This window comes from Glossina fuscipes, unplaced genomic scaffold (assembly GCF_014805625.2).
Source record: "Glossina fuscipes isolate IAEA_lab_2018 unplaced genomic scaffold, Yale_Gfus_2 257, whole genome shotgun sequence".
Classification (NCBI taxonomy): Eukaryota; Metazoa; Arthropoda; class Insecta; order Diptera; family Glossinidae; genus Glossina; species Glossina fuscipes.
Window position 1 is genome coordinate 1,020,135 of NW_023998600.1, and position 16,351 is coordinate 1,036,485.

General features: G+C 34.3%; 2 protein-coding genes and 1 long non-coding RNA gene across 4 annotated transcripts; 2 read left to right on the forward strand and 1 right to left on the reverse strand.

Annotated features, from left to right (window-relative positions):
* Positions 1–972: 972 nt before the first annotated feature.
* Positions 973–4,465, forward strand: LOC119642800. 2 transcript variants are annotated; one of them, XM_038042078.1, is made up of 5 exons: positions 973–1,300; positions 1,359–1,732; positions 1,797–2,111; positions 2,176–2,277; positions 3,952–4,465. In XM_038042078.1, the coding sequence occupies exons 1-5, from the start codon at positions 1,136–1,138 to the stop codon at positions 4,424–4,426; spliced, it is 1,431 nt and encodes a 476-aa protein (XP_037898006.1). In that variant the 5' UTR covers positions 973–1,135; the 3' UTR covers positions 4,427–4,465. The 2 variants fall into 2 exon arrangements, with proteins under 2 accessions (XP_037898006.1, XP_037898007.1); XM_038042079.1 differs by having other exon boundaries at positions 3,955–4,465.
* An 18-nt stretch (positions 4,466–4,483) lies between these two features.
* LOC119642802 lies at positions 4,484–6,018 on the forward strand. Its single transcript, XR_005248126.1, has 4 exons — positions 4,484–4,998; positions 5,062–5,427; positions 5,542–5,704; positions 5,765–6,018. It is a non-coding gene; the product is annotated as an uncharacterized LOC119642802 (long non-coding RNA).
* A 1,921-nt stretch (positions 6,019–7,939) lies between these two features.
* LOC119642741 (protein three rows) lies at positions 7,940–14,595 on the reverse strand. The gene is made up of 7 exons (XM_038042007.1): positions 14,299–14,595; positions 13,240–14,244; positions 11,928–12,842; positions 10,261–11,091; positions 10,019–10,195; positions 8,779–9,955; positions 7,940–8,409 (listed from the first exon to the last, which is right to left on the reverse strand). Exons 1-7 carry the CDS (start codon positions 14,593–14,595, stop codon positions 7,940–7,942), a joined length of 4,872 nt encoding a protein of 1,623 aa, XP_037897935.1.
* Between the last annotated feature and the right edge of the window lie 1,756 nt (positions 14,596–16,351).

Here is a 16,351-nt window from a genome sequence, read left to right on the forward strand (position 1 = left end):
TTTTCTGGTCGTATGCTATACTTTTCTGGTTGTATACTATACTTTTCTGGTCGTATGCTTTTCTTTTCGGTCGTATGCTATACTTTTCTGGTTGTATGCTATACTTTTCTGGTCGTAGTGATCATCTTTAGTCGCAAGCTCTATTATTTTTGTCGTAAGCTCTATTTGTTGTCTATCTATTTATGTAAACAATTCATAATAGTAATCAGCTGCATATTGAAGACATTTTCGGATTAAAATTATAAAATTGCATTACGGCCTTATTTCTTTAGTAGTAGTAGTATGCGCGTTATCAATTTATAAACAAACAAGCATTTGATTGCGTCTCGTTTTATTTTCAATTTATAAACAACCATGTGGTTGCCACTCGGTTTATTTTCAATTTATAAACAACCGTTTGGTTTCGCAATACCATAATCAGCTGTTTTCCCAAGAAAAAATATTAAATTATTTAGGAAAAGAATAATTTTGTAGAGATCCCGTGCAGTAACTCCCCTGTTGTTCTCCGTCAATTTAAAAGTGCACTAAAGCCTAATCTAGTTACACACTTTTTTTATAATTAATTGATAAATTTGTCCCTTATCGATTTTTTTTTCATTTTATATAAAGTGATCCTTTTTCCATTTCTAAAAAACTATATAATGTAAATGAGTAGAGTAAGCATATAATTTATTTTCTACAATTCTTTGCTTCTTTACTTAGCAGAGAGGAGAACAAACTGTTATTTTTCGAATTTTGACAGATGGAATTGAATATAAAGAAAAATTTGCCTCCCATTTTCTGCCGTTTCATATGCACACGAATAATAGCGTCGCAATTGACACGAAAATCTTACGCGATCGCAACGAACACGTTTATCAATTATCGAGTTGGCCGCGAAAGAAAGTTAACTTCGAGATACATGATTATTCATTGTATTCCACCAATATGTTTTGTTGATTCTAATTTTTTTTTTGCGTTTTGGCAACACATTCACACAAGTTTGAGCAATCAATTTTTTCTCTAAAAAGTTTTGCAAACAAAAAGAAATAGATACTAGAACAATAATTAATAGAACATAAAAGTCACAAATTTATTGCCATTAGTCTATCTCCACTCAGCAACCCGAAAAAAAAAATTAATAGGGAGAAAGAAAATGGAACTATATTTACCTTCTGCACAATCTACACAATTTAATCATAAATGCAGGACATGCACTGAAGGGAAGATCACTCGGTATTCCTTTTATGAACGTGTGTCTCAGGATGTTGGATCGTCCAAAACCTACGGGGAACTGATAAGCAACTTATTGAGAATTAACGTATGTATTTATTTTTGGGGAAAAAATACACCGCATTAATGCATTTCTTCCAATAAAGCCTTCAGAAGAAGAAGAAATTCTTATGCCACAAAGGTTGTGCATCAAGTGTGCAAATTTATTAAAAGATATTTACGTTTTCCTCTTAGAGGCGGAAAAATTGCAAGAAATATATTTGAATCAAGCGAGGAGATCAAAAATTGTTATAAAAAACGAAGATTGCTTGCAAGAACTACCGATCGATTTGCCACAAGCGCACGAAATTAGTGTAGATACCAAGACAGAACCGCCGCAGACTATTACGGGCGTCGGGGCAGAACCGCAGACAAAACAAGAACAGTTAACGGAAAATGTAAATAAAGAAATGAATCAAAGTAACGAATGCTTCCGAAACGATGTTATCTTACGACTGGGTAACGAGGAAGATGCAAAAAGGTACTGATTAAATTAAATTAAAATAAGAAAGAAGAAGAATATATCCATATATGCGAATTTATAGTGGCTTACAGCATAATGCGAAGCAAGACAGTTCCCATGAAGTTTGTGAAGAACCACAGGAGTCGGAAGTGGTTATGGATATCAAAACAGAACCGCCAGAAATTATTGTATATATCGGGACAGAGCGGTCGGAGACTACTGCGGGCATCGGAGCAGAACCGCATTTGTCTAAAAGTCTTTCAAGCTTCGATGGTCTAACAGAAGCAACAAAGCAAGAACTGTTAACGGAAAATGTAAAAAAGGAAATTATTCAAAACGACGAATGTTCCCGAAAGGATATTATCTTACGGCTGCGTAACGGGGAAGATGCAAAAAGGTACTGTTTAAAGTAAATTAAAATAAGAAAGAAGAAGAATATATCCATACATGTGAATTTGTAGTGGCCTACAGGAAAATGGGATGGAAGACAGTTCCCATGAAGTTTATGAAGAAGGTGGACGATATTCGATACCTACCTCTACTTTACCTAACAACGGCCATATGTAAGTTGGTAACATGTTTTCGTACACGTTCTGTGCTTTCTTCGCTTTGATACAATTTTAAAATACAAGAACAAATGATTTTGAAAGCGTGAACGTCTCAAAAACAAAGAAAAAAAGGTGTTAACACAAGGAAACTACAAAGTATTCTGTTAAGTAATAGCATCATTCGTGCCTTAAGAGATATTTGAACAGGCTTAAAGTAAAGTGCTTTACCAACTGTTAGCGTGAAAGCATAAACAATAGGAATAGACGAATTTGACTAAAATAATTCAAAATTCAAAAAACCGGAAAACCAATTTAGCGTATAATATCAATTTTCATGGGTGAATATAATGAGGAAATATCTAGGAAAGCTTCAGTTCATACTTTCCTCTCTTTAACTTCTTTTTGCTGCCCTTTTAGTCTTTGGAACTGCAATGTTGTAGTATCAGTTATTGATTGCAAGCGTTGCCATTCTTTGTTAAACAATAAAGAATTATGGAAAATGTGAAAGATTTCCACTAACACCCGATATTCCAAGTTTTTATCCAAACTTAAAAAAATACCCAAAGCATGATGAAAATAATTTTCAACACACTATAAAAAATTATAATGAAAAAATGTTTGTAGTACGAAAGAAGTTTACCTCATTCGTCCATTGATTCACATTATATAAATGAAAGGCTTCCAATAATATTAAGATAGTATTTTAACATCTAATCTCCTCAATGTTGTCCGGCAATATTAACATTAAATGTCCTATCTCAAATTTAGCTGAAAACACTAAAAAAATTTTAAGTAAAAGAAGATTCTTCGTTTTAGAATGAATCTTGATAACATCCTTAAGCATAGTGTGCAATAAGTAGCCGATCTAAATTTTGCATCGTTGGGAACCTACGGTTTACAGATTGATCAGTTTTTCTTCGAAGTGCTTTCAATTTCTTTAGTTTTAAAATTCACATCAGATATATAATCACGCCAACAATTGTGATTATATAAATGAATAAAGTGAATTTACTTCTACGCTTCGTTGATAGTTGTTAACATATTTCACGTATGCCAATATGCTTTGTGACTCAACCGGTTGGCTGCGTGTGAACATGTTCAAATTGATCAGCCGCCATTAAGCATATAACGACTAGAAAACTTTTAATTCTTTTAAAGTCTTCTTTGCAATGAAATGTATAAACACTCAATTGTTGATAGAGCCAAGCAAAAATTTTATCATCGGCTTCTAACTGATCAACAATTATATTACCAGTAATAACAATAGTTAATAAACAATTAGTAATAAAGTCAGAAGCAATATCTAGAGATAATTGGTGGGCTGCTTGCGGATTTTCCAACAAATTGTGCATAAAATCACGTGCAGCATTCTGACAATATACAAACGAAATGTGTTGAATTCATTATCATGCCCATTACATACACACACTCCTTGATGCCTATGCCCATCTATACTAAGTTTAATACCTTTAATTTTTACCGGGGAATGAAATATTTTTTGTATACGTTTGCGTAAAAAAATCGTTTGCTTTAAGGGAACCTTTGTAGGCTGATGAAAGCTGCAAAGTGTTCCGTTTAAAGCAAAAAAAAAAAAAAGAAAAAAATTCTGTTTTATTATTTATAGAATTTTTACATGTCAATGAGGCATAGCTTACATCTCCACATTAACAAAATTTGATGTAATTCCAGTAGTTATATCCGATCCAATTTAAATATGTCCACCACCTGCAATGAGAAATTCCACTATGTCCTAAGCCATCTATTGCGGGACTATCCGAAGCTGTGGCATCACAGGCGGGGGCCGAGTAAAGACGAGTACCAGAAACTGGCCAAGAAATTAGGCGAGGAGTTGCAGCGTCCTGTGTCCGAGGAAAAAGTGCGAACCGTTCTGAAAAATGTCAGGCGGCATCTGCAGCGGCTCGAAAAAGGGCTGTCTCAGAGGACACATTATTGCGCATATCTTTGGTATGCGAAAGAACTTAGATATATGCGGGCCGTGGAGGTGATGTCCAAAATAATTGAGGAGAAGGAATTCTTCGAAGAAAAGATCACGGTAAGTGCAGGTGGTTCCGAAAAGTTCTTAGAAGAGTCCATGGAAATAATACAGGAGGATTATTCTGGCCCATCCACTTCTGCTCCGAGCGTCCAGGAGTACATGGAATAATAGAAGAGAGTTATGCCGGCCCGTTGACTTCTGGCCCGAGCGTCGTAGATGATCGACGAGAATTTTGACGGCTCGTCGACATCAGCGCAGGCGGCGCAAAAAAGAGAATCGGCGGCTCCGCGCTGAGTCTCTCCTCCGGCAAACAACGCCGAATACCGAAGGAGATTGGAGAGAAGAAGTATACAGTTGTATAAAATTGTATAATTTAATGCAAAATTGAAAAATTTACAAAAATTTATTGATGCACATTAACGATATACCAGCTCATGTTAGAGCTAAAGTTTTACAAATATCGCATCACAGCGGCGTCTCAATTGAAAATGCCGGTGTTCCTTTTGACTCGCTTCACTTCCATGATTGGTTATATGGCATTGAAAGAAATGATATTTCTTGACATCGATGTTCACAATTACATGAGATACCGCCAAGAATTAACAGAATGTAAATAGAAGAAAAAGAAGAGCCCTTTTACTAATTGTAACGAAAACTCCCTCAAAACGGCTAGTTTAAATACGCCTGCCAGCGAATCATTGAAGCGTTTAACAAGCTCGGCAGCCGAACCGCAGCAGAAGGTTTGTTTAAAAAAAAAAGGAAATAAAAAGTAGGAATACTTATAAGATGCGTCTTTTTTACAGCGAGACGGAAACTTAGCAGGTGCTACTGCTGAGAATAATGTGACCGAATTAGTTAATCACATCTGCGAAGAGATTGTTCCCCTACATTTTAGAGATTTGTAAATATCCATTTAAATATCGTGAACCAACGTTACAGCAATCACCCTCTTTGGCTCTTGTACGTTTTATGTGCGTCTGTGAGTCTTATATGCCTTTCTTGATGAATATTTTCAATCATACCAAAATCAAAAGCAGCATTGTGATCGGCCTATCTGCTCTGACATTTCGCTTTCCTAATATTATTGAACCGTGGATTGGACATTTTTTTTCGACACTACATGATGAAAACACAGTGTTGCGTTTCACGGCAGTGAAAATTATATTCCAGTAAGTAGAAACCTTAGTGGCAAAACAGACGTCCGATACTCTTGACTGAATTTAGTAGTAACAAAAAAATTAACACATTTTCTCTTATCTTTCTTAATCACAACATTTTTGCAGGTTATTTGATTAGCAGAATTATTGCAACTGTTTCAATTTATATCTCTGCAAAAGTTATTATAAATCCATGGTTGCTTTTCCTTTGTTCAGTACCATCAGCGGTGGCACTTGTGTCTCAATTACATATCGGATCGGTAGCTAAAGCAAAATCCCGAGCTTTAAGGTAAATAAGGTGTGTAGGAATAAATAGCTAAATCCAAGTGATGCATTTTTTCCTTTTCAGAATGGTTTTGAATGAAGTCAGCTTATGTGCTCGCATGGTGATTGGCAATGTTTTAACTAGCTACATATATGAGGCCACTTATGCAATTACGGTGTTCAGCATATCAAGTACTTTACTGTTTTTAGCACTGTTATATCTTTATGCATTTGTGGTGGAAAGTCTGAAGCCAAAACAAATTATGACAGCGGGCAATGTAAATTTCAAATCAATTATAATCCTTTTTACGTAAGTTATTATTCTAATGTTTTAAATTTAATTACATAAATTTAACAAAAAAAGAAATCAGATTAATAGACATCTCTTTTAAATTAATTTAATTTTCTTTTATTGCCAGTATTATCTTAAAAATTATGTTTAAAATAAACTAATTGTATTTAAAATAAACTAATTATATATATGATTATTTTAAATTTTGCAATGATCGATTGAGCATATGATAAGTTTTCGGTAAAAGATATTAAGGTTAGTCATGGTATGGGTTCCGTCTTATCCTTGCGACCAAATCGGTTTTGTCATTGGATGCTTAGATAAATCATCAGACTTTAAGGATCCGGTTACAAAGTTCAGTTCTTCAGAAATAGATGCAATGAACTTGAAATACTATAGCTCCAAGATACATTTTTCAGCACTTGCATTACCTAGATGGATTGAGAAAAATTTTTATGAAAACGAGAACCCTATGTAACGTACGCAAATTTCAAATGTGGGCTGAAAACCTTCAATAATCAATTGTATAGTTAATTATATATTTAAAACTTCTAACATCAAGAGTGGTTTTACGGTCCATTTTGCAAATTTTTAAAAAATTATTAAAACTTTTAGTAGGGTGTGAAGCGAATTTTAAAAAAACCTGCACATGCGTCCCAGTTTCATTTTTTCACAGTAGCTAAGCAAACTGTCGCTTTATCAAGCTTATTTATGATGTAGTGTAAAAATGTTGTCCCTTCAAATGTTAATTAATTTGAATAAAGTCATGTTTTTTTATAATATTTTGTAAAAAAGTTCTCGAGTAGTTTTATTTTAACTGCGTTTTGACTTAAATTCCTCCAAGACGTCATTTAACAGAATTCTGCTAACGGCTGAGCAGAGCTCTGCAAAAAATCTTTGATTTATGTCTTTGCTAGTTATATTTATATATAACTTCATAACCTTATATTCTATTACTAAAACTTTTACTTTATTGCGGAAATGCCATTAAAGTAAAATATAGAGAGTAATAAATTATTTTATGAGTAAATTAAGTTTTTGAAGTGTTTTAATTGCATTTTGGAGTTTTTGATGAATTTGGCGTAAGAAGGGGAATTTTACGATCGATTTTTAAAAACAAACCTTATAGCACACCAAACATAGACCATCTATGGCGGGATTGCCATAGAAACCGCAACCAGAGCGACACATCGGTTTCATTGGGTTTGATTCACGTTCCATTTCTATTTGTTGCTGCCTCTATTCGCTGTAGTTTTTGTCTATTTTGCCTTTTCCAAAGATTTCGCACAACGTAGATAATTCAAGTTGGTAGTGTTCGTACGGTATTGGTATTTGTTTCAAATAGATGTGTTTATAATCACTTAAATAGTCAGGGATTTTGCAAAGTGTAGGCAGAAAATAACTTCAAAATAAACTTTAAAGTGAGTCTTCGGTGATGATGAAGTTGGCGACGAAAATGAAAACGTTAATTTTAAAAAAATTTTGTGAATGAACGGTAGGTTAGAGATTTTCTTTCTTGACGGTTCAACGATTGAATAGCTTTAGGCTCAACACTCATATCTAGACAACAATTAGGCATACAAAATGTGTGCATGCACAGCCACGCAGAGATTATATATATCTTAAGTTGCTAGATCCAGTTAAAAGTGAAGAGCGTTTTCAAATCATTGAATGAAAAAAAGCAAAAGGAAGAATTTTTCTTCCCGGTATTTCCTCAAGTTCAGTTCTTTTAGTAGAAATCCTCCTCATCTTTGTTGCGTTTCTTTTTTTTTAAACCTTTCTCGTAATTATGTAATAATGATATTTTTGTTGGTGTATATTAAATTTGTTCATGCTTGAATTTTCACAATATTTGACGACCCGAAATTGTGTGAGCAAGAGGGAGAATTGTAAAAATTGTATTCAACTGTCAAGAAAACGATTTTTTTTAAATCTTTTATTCACTTTCCTTTTTTTTTAAATTACAAATCAATTTTGTACGGTCTCCCGTAGCTCCTCGACATCCGGCATTGGTTCGTTGATCGGTCCGTTGATTGATCCGTTGATAGGTTCGTTGATTGGTTCGTTGATCGGTTCGTTGAGATGACGCCGTTTTGTGAATGTTTCCGCTGCTGCCTTCTGGATCACTGGGTCGTCTGCATGGCGCCATTTCCTCAATCTCCGCGCTGTTGCCTGGCCCGCGGTTGATGGCTCATCGTCTTCGTACTTGTCTTCGTAGTTGCTGCAATTTATACTAGACCTATCTACAATAACTAAATTGGCGGGGCTTCGCACATTAACATTAGTAGTCGCCTGTTCGTGGTCTATTGCTAAGCCTAATGAGTCCTCCGAATTTCTGTCTACTTCAATTATTATTTTATGGTCCGCTATTAGTTGCTTAGTGAGTCTGTCGGTTGCGCGACGCAGCCCTAACTGTATCGCGTACCATAGAAACCCGCCTAGGTATATTAATTGGTCCTTTATGTCAATGCAGAAAGCGCACTAATTTTTAAAAGCAAATTTAGGAACGTCATCAAAAAATTAATCAATCTTCACGATAGATTCAGTATGCATTTCCTTCTTTTTCGTTCATATTTCTGCTTGCGCGAACGTCGTAATGCATCAAAAATCCTAGTCGGAGTAGTTCCTCCATTTGTACGCCAAATATGATATTCAAGCATAATTTTAAGAATTCCATACAAATAAATATATTTTAATTGAAAAAAATGCACATAACTAATAAAGCTCAAAAAGGATCAAAAAACGCTAATATAAATAAAAACAATAATAAAGATATCTATAAAATTACAAGTTTTTATGGAGTCTACTCTTTCGAATGCAGCTTAATGGCGTATTAAGGTTATTCTGCATACATTGTTCAAGTTTGCCATTATTTTCTTCTAATAATTTCCGTTGCCGATAAAGTCGCGTAGTAGGCCGGTGGCTTCTTACTGTATTTACCTCGCTGATTGAAGGTTTGCTGCTTTCTAAGAACAGTCTGGATTTACTGACTTTTTCTGATGGTGTAATAATATCGGAGTCTTCCAAAATGATAACAGGTGCGCTGGGCTGTTTGACAATCTGTTGCTTTCGACCACGCTTTTTAACCAACACTTCAGCTTCTACCTTGTTAAGATTTTCTTTGGTGTGGCTTAGTATATTGTTGACGCAGCTGTCAGTCGAAGAAACTAATATCTTGGAAGCAGTTTTTGGCAACTGTCTTTTGCAGTTGCCATTTGTAACATTAGGCGTATGCAATTCAAGATCGGATCGTTCCTCGGATTTTGCTCTTTTTGATATTATCGAATATCCCCCTTGTTTTTTGTTTATTGTTGACGGCGTTACAGAGTCACTTAAATATATTAATTCGACTTTATCTTTGCTTTCTATACTGGAAGTACTGCCACTACTCTCGCTTTTATATGCTAAACTTTTCTCAGTTTTAAATACATCGCAACATTTCCTGGTTGATCGAACCATTTCTTGCAAAGCTTTTTCACGCATAATTTTACGAAGATGGTTCCCTTTTTCCTCGGGTGACCCACCAAATCCCATATTCAATTGCTTTGTTGCATGCACTTGAGCTTCTTGCTCTGCCGATTGCAACTGCAGTTCAAAATTTATGCTGTACACCAAATCAATTTTCGATTTGCACTTTTTACTATCCTCTATAATGTCTTTTAAATTTCTTATTGCTTCCTCGTAGTGATGCTGCGAACGTAAGTAGTTAATATGGTGTTGACCCGCTAATAGTTGAATGTTTTTGAAATACTCTTTGTTAAAATAACTCTGACGTTTTTGCAACCAGTCGTAACTTTGCTCATAGAACTTATCCAATTGTTCATAGGCTTCGCAAATGAAGTGTAGACGAGCTGTTAAACAACCTACGGTAAATAATGACCATTCCACCACATCACTAACAGGCAGCAATGACTCACAGGTGTTATTGTTGAAAAAAGCCGCTAGGCTAGCTGCTCTTGTCGAAAGATTTAGTTGCAATTGACCCTGTTTATAATTTTTCTTTTGTTTTATAAAACTTAAAAAAAAAAAGATATTTTTTTTACTTACCATTCTTAGCGGTGAAAGTTGCGTTAGTACTAATTTCCTCATGGATTCCATAGATGCGTTAGGGGCAGGTGCTATTTCTTTAGAAATATTTAACAGTATGTCCTTAGTTACAACTTCTTGGGAAAGCTCTTTATGATCCTTTAAGCCCATAACATATTCCATCACTTTTACTTTTATCTTTTTATATGAAAACAATTTTAAATAATGCAAATACTAGAAAAATGACATGACAGCCATCTCACCTGGGCCTTTTCAACGTGCTCTTGTTGTAAATTTATCCACATCCACAGGCACAAGATATGTACAAAACGCAAAGCCAATCTCGATTGTAACGCTATACTTAAGATTGCCACGAAAAAGGCATTTAGAAAGTTATCACACAAGCGATTGGCTGCATATTCTGCCATTTCCAAAGTCAAATTTGTCAATAGAATCGCGTATGACAGAGAATCACCGGAGCTGATGTAGACAAAGTCATGAAACTTGTCGACAGTTTCATCAATTTTGCGCAACAAACATTCATTCATTAACAAATTTGCAGACTGATCTCGATTATTATGCTTGCACAACCAACGTATCTGTATAGCATCTAGACTGCCTTTAATCAAATCATACTTGCCTTGACGATCAATTAAACTATTGTGCTTCTCTTCTACCATCTGCAGCAACAATCGGCCGTAGGCACACCTTGAACAACGAGCATAATAATAGTTGGCGATTTGGAGGATAGCCAAAAAAACTGTGCTTTGATAGCGTTTCGCTATGGAATTCACATTATTCAATGACGTTATTAAAAAAGGAAAATGCTGCTTAATTTCAGTTTCCAAACTTCCACTAGGTAGACATTTCTTTTCGTCAATTAAGTCCGAATATTCGCATATAAACGTCAAGCCTTTCAGAGCAGTGTATTCATCCCGCGCTAGTAAAGCAGATTTGTAAAGTAGTAACCAAGCACGTGAACTGCACTCCAAATAACCCGCAGATTGCAAGTATTGAGCTAAAAATCCTAAATCATCCATTAACAATTCCCAGTCGATGAAGGCTTCATCACAACTTATGCATTCAGCAGCAAACTAGGAAAAAAATATTTAATTGTCTTTGACCAAATTTTCATTCCTCCGAAGATATATGATTAGCATGAGATTGTGTGTCAAATTAGCTAGTAATAACGAATGAGTGCATAGCAACTTAGCGGTCGTAATTGTAAAACGACTTAAAGCCATTAAGTAAAACAGGGATATATGTCGGTCCCTTTGCCGTTACAATTCTTTAATTCTTAAGCAGTAAATTCATATGTCATCTGAGAGTTTAGATTCAAATCAAGTTGGAGGAGTAAGAGAAGTCGTCGACGAGCAAGTTAAAAGTTATTAAACACATTCAAACTGAGAGCTTCAACTACAAAGGCTTTATATATCTAAAAGCGAGTTTTTAATGCTGACATCTTCAAACCCGTACCACATGCGATTTTTAGGCAGCCTTGAAATAATTGTATCATGTACAGGTTAGTACGTTACAGTTGTTGGCAGAATACGCCTACTCTTTTGTTAAGAACTCACAAAATATTTCATACTCTTATTTAGTTTATTTTTGAAATCTATTTAAAATTCACGTCCATCCTAAAACTTTTCCTATACCCTTCTATTATGAACACGGCAATTTGCACCATATCCAAAAATAACTAAGAAAAATCATTTTGTAAGAACCACTTTTTTTTACCAAAATGTTACAACAGTCATTACGGAAGGATGTTATTTTGTACGGACTATACATATAAAACAGTTGTAAAAATGCGTCCATATATTGTATCATTGCTCTTTACTCTTAACCACTTCCTATTTTCATCAATTGATGAAATCTAAATGGGTTTATATATCCTATTAAACACAACATTGGAAAATACATTTCTTACCTTTTCATAAAATATCTCAAAGGCCTGATAAGCCTCTATTGCCAAATGTACTAGTTCCAATTCATTCTTCAGGAGGATAGCTTTCAATTCCCCACGTTTTAACAATTGCTCTAAATTATCTTCTAGCAATTCCTTAGAATCTAGTTTAGGATGATTCTTACGAGACTCATATTTTTCCAGCAAAAATATGACCTCTATGTGGGCATATGTCAGATGTTCCAAATGATTTTCACTTCGTTCTTTCAACAATGCATACAATCCTTGTAGGCGCTTTAAAGCGTGGCCATGCAGTTTACTTAAACGTACTGCCAGCACCAAATCATATTTAGTTGGGCTAAAGTCAATTAAAGACCGCATTAACATTTCATTGGATTTACAATATTTCGTGACGTGTCGCATATCAAACCAATATAACATTTTCCTATCTTCAAAGTTCAGCAAGGGCTTTAAACGGCCATTGAACGCTTTGTATAAAGCGAGTAAACATTTCTCATGTTGCTGCGATTGGTTATTCTCACTGGACGCATAAAAGCAATTGATTTGACTTCTAATTAGATTTGGGTCCAATTCTTGGCCGTGTGTAACCAAAGAGGCAATGAAACACATTTGCAATTCTCTGCTTGTCGGTAAACTGTTGAAGGGCAGTTTGGCTTTATATAGACGCCTTAATAAACCGGACCATTCTTTAGAAGAAATTTTTTGCTTAATTCTCAAAAACAGTTCCAAGAGATATACACACGTTGTGGCTTGTCTATCGGTTTGTATTTCTAACGTAATTTGTTTGAAACGCGTAAGCAAAACCTGCATATCCTGGCATGTAGACGTAATGCAATCCATTGTATTTGCCACTTTGAGGCCGTAATTGACAATGAAAGACATGTTCTTAACAATTAAATCCAGAACTTTTCCGTTAGCCTAAAAACGTTGGAAAAAAAAAGCATTAAATATAAAAGTAAAACAGAAAAGGAAGCTATGTTCATTTTGGATATTTCGTTTTAAAATTTGTAATTGGGACAATATGCACTTGTGGAAATTAGTTTTATTTTTATAAGAATTAATCCCAGGAAGTTGTATTCAAACCAAAAAAATTTGAAATCAGTTATATTATCATGGATTACAGCATCTGTATAGCATATATTAAATCAATTTTAATCCAAATTTAACTTTTAAACCCATTTTCAAATTCATTCGCGATTATGATGCCGGCGTCAACAAGAAACCAATTAAAAACCTTAAATTCATTTAGAATTTTATGGTTGATATACTATATTCTTTATCGGTTGGTATAAAATAGAAAGCACGAAAAAATTACCTCTTCCATAGATTCCCATAAAAGTTCTTTTTGCTCTTTTGCTACTTTGCTTTGTATGGTGTAAGTTGCTAAACAAATTTGTGCAAATCCGACAGCTAAATGCTTTCGCACACTGGAACAGCAAGCAATCTTGTATAGTTTGCTTTGATTGTTAACGAACGTGCATAATTTGACCAGTTCGACCATCAGCTCTAAGAGGGCGTTGTAGCTACGTGGTTCTGAATTCTTTTCCCAAAATAAGTTAAACAAGTCTAAATTCAACATTTGGTTGATCATATAATTAAGCATGATTATACTCTGAGAAAACCAGGCTTCTGATTGACAAAACTTCGAATTATTTTCAAAATACGTTTTAAGATCGTTGCACTTTTCATAGAAAACTTTGTGATGATTTGTAGCAGGATTCTCTAATATAATTGCCTCCATGCATTCAGCGAAAAACTGGAAGAAAATGCTGATCGCTTCGTGACTTTTTAGTAGCGACGACGATCGGTAGGACTTCAACAAAAAAAAGGATAATTTCAATTCGAGTTTATTAATTATATCGAATTGTAAAAGGCTATGAAGTATCTCCAAGCATTCCAGCATATGTTTGTCGAACTTTTCCTTTGGAGGCTTAGTTAGTTTTTGCATGCCGTATAGTTGGAACAATGAATTGAACATGGCTTCAACATCAGTCTTAGGTAAAGCAGAGTATAGTGTAGACATTCTGACCAAGCCATTGATTGGCATAAGCCACTGGAATGAGTAGCTTAAAATATCCATGTATTGATAATTCATTTCGTGATTTTTTTGTAGCATTTCTCGGTAAATTTCCGCCAAAGCTCGGACAATAATCTTCGATTCTTCTACCGCTTTTAATAAGTCGTGCTTCAGACGTTTTATCTCCAAATGCAATTGGTAGCAATAAATATTTATAAAAATTTTCGCCGCCTTTTCTGTTTGTAATTTACGTGTATATCCAGAGATAGTTTTGAATGTTAACCATGCTTGCCTATACTCCTCCTGCAAAATGAGTATTAAATGTTTATTTAAAGCGGTGGCAAATATTATAGTTACCTTGTCAACTAATAAATAATGAATATGTCGAAAATAGTCCAAAAAAATTATCCAATATTTTTCACTCGCCTCGGGTTTTAATTGTCTCCCAAAAATATTATTTAATATATCGGAATAAATATGCATATGTTTGCCATCACACCGGCTGATTGCCCTTAATATTTTGGCCGCAAATATTAATTGGTTTTTTGCGCCAGTCGATTTGCCAATAAGTTCGAAGGATTTGGCTATTTGCCCTTTGGCATCAATTGCTTGCTTTTCCGTGCCTATCAACTCTCCTTGGAAATCTTTATCCATTATAATAATTTTTTATTTTACTAGAAAATAGATTTTCTTTTATCCGCAAACCAAAATCAAAAAAGGCGCTGTTGATTCTTCTTCTTCTTATTCTGTTATTCAGCAAATTAATAACCGAAAATTCGCTGAGATGTGTAAAAAAGGCACAAGGTGAACATAGAGTTCTTTGTTTGGGCCTTAGTCAAGTTTATTTACTTATTTTATTATTAAATTAGTCTTTTTAATTTGTCGTCCGCTACTTTATTTTTTTTTAAATTGTTAATAAAATATGTATATTACTCGTCCGTCACGTAGGATAGAACAGAACAGCGAAAAGTAAATAAGATTTAATGGAGGGGATAAGTGTAAAATGTTATATAAAGGAACTGATGAGTGTAAGAGTAAAAATGTATAAAAAAGAATAGGTTCATAATTTAACAGTGCACGTTTATAGATTTCGGTGATATGATTTAAAAAAGGAAAAGATTGCGAAGTAAGCTGTTAAGTTATGAGAACGCAAAATGTCAACAATACTGTGGTCACGAAGGCCGCATATACTCAATTTGCGAAGTACGGAGTGGCGAATAGAAATGGTATCATTCGTATAGGCAAATAGCGTATGATCAGGAGATTGGAAGACACCACATTTTCATAAAGAGTTGTTTACCATGTGCATTTTGAATAAATTATCACTATAATAAAACAATATGGCGATCAGTTTTATGCTGACAATCCGAATCTATTTTCTTTGATATTCATAAAGGATTACCGCCCTTTTTCTACGTTATTTCAAAATGGTAATATATTCGTAACATAATATAATTCATTCTAATAGACCTTCTTCTGTGTGTTCGTGCGCACGGTAAAATTCATCAACTATTTTACTCTGGCCTGGTGGTTCTCATTTAACACGAAAGTTTCTTTCAACAATAGTTTAAGCTGATTTGCATCTGCCCAAACCTCCATCAACCTCAATAACGTATTGTAACTCTTTTACAAACAATACCAGTTATTCACTTGGCACAATCACTTTTATCAATCCATAAATCAACAATGGCTATGCAGCTAAAGCTGGGTATCAATCTTTTGGACTAAACGCCGGACTGAACAGAACTGAGGGTAGTATTACAACTTAAATAACTGCTACAAGAGAGATCAACGTCATTCAATCGTCAATAAATCAATAACAATCACCACGGGATGTGCATCATCGAATTTCTTTATTATCAACTTTATTGTTATTATCAACCTTCAGCTCTAAAGACTTATAATGGTACTGGTTGTATAGGTCTTGTCATTCACAGGTCTGACCCATTTCTCTTTTATATACACAAAAAAAAAAAACAAAAAAAAAAGTAAGAAAAATGCACAACATGAACTATTTAGCTTTTGCGTAATTTGGTAAGTACAAGGGTTGTGCATAAGTACAACCAAAAAATGACAATCATTAACCAATGCTGAAAGCTATAACATATGTGAACCCAAATCAACCGAAAATGTAAGCTAAGTTTCAAATGCTTGATACCCACAAAATTTATTTATTTGTTTTCTTCCAATTAGTAGTAGTAACAACGTAGACGAACTTCGTTGATTATGATGACAAAAAAAGCAAATCTATTATTTTTCGATAGTCGCGATTTTAAAGATTAATAATGATAATTATAATAATAATAATAGCTATATATTATAAAAAATGCAAAAACAACCTAACAACAACGGCACTACTTTTCCAGCAACAAAATACATACTTTATTGCTTTACAACAACAAAATACGTA